The 9,215-nt window shown below is 44.2% G+C and overlaps 1 protein-coding gene across 1 annotated transcript; it reads left to right on the top strand.

Annotated features, from left to right (window-relative positions):
• The first annotated feature begins 212 nt into the window (after positions 1–212).
• LOC134902954 (putative nuclease HARBI1) lies at positions 213–4,809 on the top strand. The gene is made up of 5 exons (XM_063914429.1): positions 213–842; positions 930–1,302; positions 1,611–1,632; positions 2,933–3,522; positions 4,649–4,809. The coding sequence occupies exons 1-3, from the start codon at positions 257–259 to the stop codon at positions 1,612–1,614; spliced, it is 963 nt and encodes a 320-aa protein (XP_063770499.1). The 5' UTR covers positions 213–256; the 3' UTR covers positions 1,615–1,632; positions 2,933–3,522; positions 4,649–4,809.
• The last annotated feature ends 4,406 nt before the right edge of the window (positions 4,810–9,215 follow it).

The following is a 9,215-nucleotide window of genomic DNA, read 5'->3' as shown; positions in this document are numbered from 1 at the left end:
ACACCACAATTGTAAAAACAGTTATTGTGTAAAATTTTGGTAAACTTTGAATTATTTTTTTTTTACATTTTTTAACATTCTCTCCAAAAAGTGTGTGATGTCAATACATATTGCGGCAGAAGCCCTACCTCCCCAACCCACGCCAGCACTCCCACCCCAACCGCCAGCCCCACAACCACAGCCGGCTCCTCATCAACCAAGGCAACGGAGGCGTGCTAGGCCACCAATTTTCAGAACCCGTGTCATACTTTTTGGGATGCCAGATGATGTGGTGGTGCGTAGATACCGGCTGCCACCACATCTAATCCTAGACACTCTCTCCATAATAGAGAGTGATCTGGAGTCTGAAATTCGGTATCCTACAGCAATACCACCATTGACACAATTCCTTGCAGTGTTACATTTTTTGGCCACAGGATCATTCCAGCATGTGGTTGGAGACCTGGTTGGCATGTCGCAGGGCCAGTTCAGTAAGGTCCTGCGACGTGTCTGCCAGGCTTTCCTCAAGCGTGTTAAGCAATTTATTGCTATGCCTTTGGATGTTGGTGCCCTAGATGTGGTGAAGCGGCAATTTGCGGAAGGTGGTAGTCGCTTCCCACATGTTATTGGGGTTGTGGATGGCACACATGTAGCTATTCAGCCACCAAAACATAATGAAGAAATTTTTAGAAACAGGAAACTGTTTCATTCTCTGAATGTAATGGTTGTTTGTGGGCCATCCCTCCAGATCCTTTCCCTGAACGCAAAGTTTACTGGAAGTTCCCATGATGCGTATGTCATTAGACAATCAGGGATATGGCAGAGATTAAGATCAAGTCAACGACCAGACATGTGGTTATTGGGTGAGTTGTTGCTCAAATATTTTTGATAAAAAAAAAAAAAAACTTTTACAAATTTTTAGATCTAAAATTTTGCTTTTATTCCAACAGGAGACCGTGGATATCCTTGCACCCCCTGGCTCATGACTCCTTACCGTAATCCCAGGCCAGGACCACAGATGGCATTTAACTCCGCGCTTACTGCCACTAGGCAGCTGGTGGAGCGCACAATTGGTGTCCTGAAAGGGCGGTTTCGTGTGCTCCACCGCACTGGTGGCGACATCATGTATTCGCCGGAGATGGCAAGTAAAATAGTGGTCCTGTGCGCAATACTCCATAATATCGCGGTAAGGAGTAGTGTAGAGCTTCCTCAGGCAGAGGAATTGCCTGATGAGGAGCCAGGGGTTGTGCCACGCTTCGGTGGGGGGAGTGTGACACGGAGGGGGAGCCAAGTGAGGGCAAGAATTGTAGCAGAATATTTCAGGTATAGTGTTTATATATTTTATATTTGCCCAAATAATACAACACAGTATGCTTCTGTTTTATAAACCATGATTTCAATTTGTATGATCTTGTAAAGTGATTGGGTACGGATTTTGTGGTGTTGGAATGTGTAATTGTTTTTGGTTCAAAATCCAAAAACACGTTAAGCTTACAATGTTTATTTTGAAATTTAAATACTGTAATGTTGCTAAATAGTGTCCTTATTTGTTTTATATCATCAAATCCTGATTATGTAACCAAACACACAAACAAATGATACTCAATGTTTCACACTTTGTGACTGTCCAGCTGAATGATCACACGAACTGTGGTGAGTACACAGATATGTTTAGTATTTTTAACTAAAGTCTGTGTCTCTGTGTGTGTTTTGTTTGCTTAAATTTGTGTACCAAACATTTTAGCTTCTGCTAATGCGTTTTTACGCTCGTGCCAAATAACACTCTGCTTTTCACAGCATTGCAAAGATCAATAAAGTTATTAGAAATGACAACATAGATTTTTGACCAATCACATGCTAACAGACACTATAAATATATGCCCAAATAAGGAAAACGCCATTGCCATGATGCGTGCAGCACCGTTCACCAGGCGGGAGCTCCGCGTGCTGGTTGCGGTGATGGACCGCCGCGTAGGCCGCGTTGGGCGCTTCATCCCCAATCGGGTGAAGCGCGAGGCCTACGCGGAGGTCCGCCGCCTGCTGCGGACGCGAGTCCGCAGCAGGCGGACAATCATCCAGCTCGAAAGGAGGTGGAGTGATCTCCGTAGGCGGACTCCCGATTTGTTGGCGGAGATCCGCCAGCAAATCCGTGCGCTGCATACACGAAGTAAGTTACCTTACATGTGTTTTGCCCTAAATTGTGCTAATGTGTTATTTTCCAATTTTTGGCCTTCCGTAATTTATGTAACAATTGTTAAATACAATGAGCACTGCAGGGGAAGCATATGTAACATGTGCAGAGAGAGTAAGTTTTGGGTGGGGTGTGTTAAATCAGGTGCAAAAAATTGCAATGCTAAAATAAAGCAGCATGTATTTACCCTGGCCATAATTTTAAATTATAAAAAAAAAAAACTCTCGGGACATGTTATATCTGCCACCCCTGCACTGCACATGCTTTTGGCCAATTGCCTACTAAATACCTGCTGTAAACCCCTTGGATTTGCAGACATTTTACAGTAAGTGGTAGGCTAATTGCAACCTGCAATGCCCTTTTATGGAAATTAGGACACTGTGTGTGGTTAGGTAAAACAGTACTGACTGTAGCAAAGTAACACCAAACAAGTGCATGTTTACAAAAAATAAGAAGCAGGCAGGAAATTAATCCACAATACTTGATCAGTGCAGGCTATATAATAAGGTGCCTTGAATAGTAATCTGGTGATGTTGCCGAGACCAATCACTATGACTCAATTGCCTAGATTAAGGAATGAGCTTCAAAGTTAAATTTTAGACTCATTTTGTTTGCTGTGGCCAACATGAAGAGGATCTTAACATGTTTGCTTTTCTTTGGAACAAAACAAAGAATTTAACAATGAACAGAACATTGATAAACCAAATTGATTACTATGTAATTTCTCATGTTTGAACAATTTGAACAATATTATCATTCTAGGACAACAACAACGGCAAAACTCCCCACCCCCTTCCCCTTCTCACTCCCCCTCCCCTTCTCACTCCCCCTCCCCTTCTCACTCCCCCTCCCTTCTCACTCCCCCTCCCCTTCTCACTCCCCCTCAGCTTCCCAGTCCCCCTCAGCTTCCCAGTCCACCTCAGCTTCCCAGTCCCCCTCATCTTCCCAGGCCCCATCAGCTTCCCTGGCCCACTCCACTTTCCATTCCCCTTCTCACCACACCTCTCCATCTCTTTCTGGGACCCCTTCTCCTCCTTCCCATACCCCTTCTCCTTCAAAATCAACATCACAATCTGAACCACCCTCACCCTCTATTGCTTTAACTTTTTCTCCGCCCCCCTCGCCCTCTCAATCAGACCCCCCCTCTGAAATTGCGGACCAAATCCAGCCTCCTTCCCCCATCCAGCCTCCTTCCCCAATCCCTCCTCCTTCCCCAATCCCTCCTCCTTCCCCAATCCCTCCTCCTTCCCCCATCCAGCCGCCTTCCCCCATCCAGCCAACATCCCCACCAAGTGAATGGGCAGAGGAAGCCCCTGCAGAACGTTCCGGGAGTCTGGATGTTGCCGTGGAAAGTAAGTATATTTTAATTTTGTAAAAAATGATTACCCACTTACACTTACAATGCCAAAACATGCAGTGTTGTACTGTTTGAATTCTTGGACCCTGGAAAAATATTTAAAAATTTCATCATGGTGTACATGTTGCCTTTACATATTTGTGAGTGTCATTATATGTACAGTGTGTATGTGTGCAATGTTTTGTGTGTCCACTCTAGGTTGACACTCATTAGGTAGCCAGGGTTGCCAGGAGAACAGGGTTTATATGTGTTACTTTTTCTGGGAAACAGTTAGACCTGAGTGGAGTTTAGTATGTTTGCCTTTTACACTTGGGCCTGTGTAGTCTGAATATTTACACTTAAAAATCACATGCTTCACTTTGTTATGCAGCCTAATGACACACTGTTTTTTTGTGTGAAAGTTACATTCTCAAAATTAATAAGTGCTCGAGTCAAACCTGTTTGCACTTATTTAGTAAGGGCAGCTTTCAGGGAGTGTGGGAATGCTATGATATGTTGGCCTTCTGAAGATGTGGATATGCAGTGTGATGATGCAGGACCAACCCCCTAAAAATAATAAAAAAATAAAACAACAAATGGGAATGAATGCCAACATGGTGTCACATTGACGAAGATGGTAGTTATCTTTAACATGGGATGTCGGACATAGCAACCAATAAGATTATACTTAAAAAATTGGGATCCACTTCTACAATATAATAATCATATTTTTGCTTGATTGCTATGGGCAACGTTCCATCTTAAATATAACTCACATAGTAGTAAATGTAACACATGGTCTGGAACACTTTAAAATCTGATAAAAAGGCTGAGCAGGCTTGTGTGTTCTGCTAATGATTGTACCATAAAACAGCCAGGATGTAGTAACTTTGCCATTAAAGCAGGCCTGTCCAAACTGCGGCACTCCAACTGTTGAGAAACTACACATCCCAGCATGCCCTGACACAGCTTTGCCATTCCCTGACCACAAAACTGTGTAAAGGCATGCTGGTATATGTAGTTTCACAACAGCTGGAGTCCAGCAGTTTGGACATGCCAGCATTTAAGTGTGCTTTGCGCCTTGCTTGGCTAATAAGTAATGTAATTAAGTTATTAATGTTTGTGTTGCATCTTAATTTCAGATGTTGCAGTTGGAGATCCCACAAGTTTTTCAGGGATACTTTACACCATGCGCCAACACCTGCAAGGAATGATGGATTGTGTGGACCATTTGCAAAAATTTGCTTGAGTTTTATTCTTTGATTTAAAAATAAAAAAAATTATTAACAAATAAAAAAATAAAAAAGTGGATTAAAGTTAACCGGGTGTTGTGTTTATTAATGCAAAAAAGGATCAGCAGATTGGCAGGCAGAATTTGTTTTTAAACAAAAATTACACACATCTAACGTTACATTTTTACCAAAAAAAAAAGGAGATTATTGTGTTAAGAAACATGTAAACACCTTCATTCACAAACAACACCTTTAAAAATTAAAAAAGTGAAAAAAAAAAAAAAAAAAAAAAAATTTTATACTTTGACATGTTGATGGGCAATTATGGCAACAAAGTGTTAATTTTTTATTATTCTCAGACTTAATTGTTTTGGAACATTATCAATCATTACACTAATTGGGTTCGTAATTGAAAAGGGCTTGTGGTCTTTAAAAGGAAAGGTGTAATTGCACTTAATAGGCCAAAAAAACATTTTTGTGCGTTTTACCTTAAAAGTGTGCACTTTTACGCAAAACTTTGTAAATATACTCAAACTTAGTATTTTTACGATTAAGTATGTGTTATTGCGATGATTTCGCAATGCTGCGATGGTTTCGCATTACTGCGATGTCATTTGGCGTACGCCCACTTTGTGTAATACTGCGTGCGAATTTGCAAAAATACGTTGAGGGCGGAGGTTCGCAAATTTACTACATTAACGCAACTTTGCGAATATGTTGTGCGTCCGAAAAACTTTGCGAACAACTCGGAATGAGGGCCATGGTTTTGCCCAACTGCTAACTTTTTTTGGTTTGCTAACAAACCTGAATAACCCCCCCCCCCCCCCCATAGCTATTTTGCAATTATAAACACCTCAATCAGTTTTAGCTATAGTTCCTCTGTAATTTTAAGCTAATGCAGAGATTTTGTATACAGCTGTTTTGGTATGTATTCTATATACTGTAGGTTTTTTATTAATTAAGAAACTCTTTTGCTATATTAGACTCTTGCCAGTATATGTCTATAATTCATATTTAATTTTACCAGGCGGAACAAGAATGCTCACTGCAAGGATAACAAATACAATTTATACCTATATTTCTCTGCTCGAAGTTGTTAAATCTTTTTTTTTTTTACCTTAAAACAGGGGTGTCCAAACTTTTTGCATAGAGGGACAGATTTGGTGAGGTGAAAATGTGTGCGAGCCGACCAGATACACAGATGCGCCCAGCAGTGCTGCCAGATACACAGATGTGCCCAGCAGTGCTGCCAGATACACAAATGTCCCCAGTGCTGCCAGATACACATTATATGCCTCCAGCAGTGCTGCCAGATACACAAGTGCCCCCAGCAGTGCTGCCAGATACACAAGTGCCCCCAGCAGTGCTGCCAGATACACAGATGTCCCCAGCAGTGCTGCCAGATACACAGATGCCCCCAGCAGTGCTGCCAGATACACAGATGCCCCCAGCAGTGCTGCCAGATACACAGATACCCCCCAGCAGTGCTGCCAGATACACAAATGCCCCCAGTGCTGCCAGGTACACTTTATATGCCCCCAGCAGTGCTGCCAGATACACAAATGCCCCCACAGTGCTGCCAAACAAGGGTGTAGCTACCATAGGTGCATGTAGTGCAGTTGCTATGGGGCCCAGAGCTGAGAGGGGCCCATGTTCCTTGTCAAAGTTACCTGTGTTACATACATTTTTCACCATTGGGTGGTGCACAGGGGGACTTAGAATTTTTGCCCAGGGACCTATAATATATCTAGTTATGCCCCTAGACCTGCACATTGTAATGTGTTATTAAATGAACTGGAGGGCATTATAATGTTACAAAATATGAACTGCAGCACTGTATTGAGGAACAGTATAAAGTGGAGGCACTATAGTGTGGAATAAGATGAATTAGAGGAACTGTGAATTGGGGTAATGTGTTGCATAATGTGTACTGGTGGCCCTACAATGTGAAATAATGTGAACTAAGGCACTACAATGCTTCAGTAAAATGAACTAGCGCACTATTATTGGGCATAAAAGTTAACAATTGCTGCGGAGAGGTGTCTCTCTAGAAGCATTGGGACAGGGTCCCCATCAAAATGTTGCTATGGGGCCCACAAAGTTCTGGCTACGCCCCTGCTGCCAGATACACATTATATGGCCCCAGCGGTTCTGCCAGATACAAATTATATGCCCCCAGCAGTGCTGCCAGATACACAAATGCCCCCACAGTGCTGACATACACATTATATGCCCCCAGCAGTGCTGCCAGATACATATTATTTTTGCAGCGGGGTACACTGGGGTTCCACAGGGAATAACATCGGGGTGTAGAGTTGGATCTTGATCCAAGGCACCAACAGGCTAAAAGCTTTGACTGTTCCCAAGATGCACAGCACCGCCTCCTCTATAACCCCGCCTCCGTGCACAGGAGCTCAGGTTGTAAGTTGGTGTCTGCAGTGCAGGCAGCTAACAGGGAGGGCTGCGCTAGACAGCCTTGAAAAGAGCTTTTTTAGAAGAAAGAAGACTTCAAGGGCCGCAGGACAGGCACATAAAAGTTTGACATATTGTACTGCGGGTCCCTCACCTCCCCCAGCGGCACTGTATACTTCCGCGCCCTGGTTGCCGGGTACTTAAAGTGGAGGGCTCTGGTTTCTCTTCAGGCACACACACCTACCGCTGCTCTCCAGGATCGCATGGCCGCATTACAGGGAGGAAGTAAGAGGGTTCCCCAGGTGGGACCCACTGAAAACCGCGATTCGCCGCGGTCTCTAGGAGACGGGCCGCGCGCGCTGCCGTACAGGGACCCCACTAGACCACCAGGGCAAAGAGCACAGATCTTTTTACCTCAGTTTAATAGGCCCCGCAGTACCTCAAGCCATCCCAACAGTCCATGTTTTAAGTATGTCCATGCTTGGCTACAGATGACAATTTAGTACCTCAGTCAATTCGATTTAACCATCTGTGCCGAGGCATGGATATACTTAAAACCTGGACTGATGGGGTGCTTTGTGGACAGCGTTTGAGAACCTCTACTTTAAGGCATAGCACATTTACACTGCAAACCCAGTGTTCTTCAGTGTTATCTTTCCAAGTATCTTGGTGTTGATACTGTATATTAAATGGAAGCAGCATCTTTTCTAAATGTTTGGAAGGAAAGCAGCATATTCTGTACTAGTGAAAAATAATTGCTGCAAATCCAGGAAATCCGTGCAACCCAATACAGGTGTATCATGTACTATTTATTGTCATTTTTCCATTTTATATGAAGAGTATAGTAAGAATATAACTACTGCACATAACGGGTTATTCAGAGTTGTTAGCAAACCAAAAAAGCACACTAATGGGCAAAACCATGTGCAGTGCAGGGGTGGGGGGCAGATATAACATGTGCAGAGAGAGTTAGATTTGGGTGGGGTGTATTCAAACTGGAATCTAAATTGCAGTGTTGAAATAAAGCAGCCAGTATTTACCCTGCACAGAAACAAAATAACCCACCCAAATCTAACTCTCTCTGCACATGTTATATCTGCCACACCTGCAGTGCACATGGTTTTGCCCAATTGCTGTTTTGGTTTGCAAACAACTCAGAATAACCCCCATAATGGATATAAATATTGTATAGTTGCATCTGTGTGATCACTCATCATTCCGACCCGATCGCACACTGTAGTTTTTCGCAGAGGTGCGATCGGGTCAGAAATGCGCATGCACTGCAGTGCGCCGGTGCATGCCAGATGGCCGACGGCCGTTGTTGCCTAGCGGTCGCCTCTGCCTGACTGGCAGGCAGAGGCGGTTGCTGGGCAGGAGGGGGCGGCACGGTGGCATTTGGCCGCCATTTTCAGGGCGCGGTCCGGCTAACGCAGGCGTGGCCGGACCGTGCAGGGGGAGCGGGCCGCAGCAGCTGCATGGTCACACACAGCCGCTGCGACCCTGGCAGTGACAAGTAACTCACGGCCAGCCGCAGGAGCTGCGCTGCCTGGGAGTTACTCTTCAAGTACAAAAGCATCGCCGCTGGGCTAAGCTTTTGTACTTGTGCGGTGGGGCCAGGTCTGACATGCGGGGCGGACTAGCCCTGTGCTGGGCGTCTCCCCGCATGTGTGTGTCAGTGATCATAGCTGTGCTAACTTTTCCCTAAGTGAGTAAGACCTGTCATACCCTAGTGCCACCTCTTTGGTCACAAGTGCAGATGTCTCTGAGTAGCCCATATATTTGTGACAATTCATGCAGTATGCATTCAACTCTGCACCAGGCCCTGGGGTGTTCAATAAATGTAAGACTTCAACAATTACTGTAGACTGAAATATATTTTACAATATCTTCGTCTTGTTGTTACACTTCTATTGCTTTTAATCGTAACTGGATAGTTATATGACCAGACAGACTCTCAGGGACAGATTCCATTTCATTGGAGTTTCACGCTGCCAACTTTGCAGATAATTACTGGAGGGGAAACCTTGCTGGCAGATCTGTGGGGTGGCAGCGAACACGAGCATGT

Source organism: Pseudophryne corroboree, chromosome 1 (assembly GCF_028390025.1).
Source record: "Pseudophryne corroboree isolate aPseCor3 chromosome 1, aPseCor3.hap2, whole genome shotgun sequence".
NCBI classification, from domain to species: Eukaryota; Metazoa; Chordata; class Amphibia; order Anura; family Myobatrachidae; genus Pseudophryne; species Pseudophryne corroboree.
The sequence above is the reverse complement of the archived record's forward strand: the minus strand, read 5'-3'. Positions and strand labels throughout refer to the sequence as shown.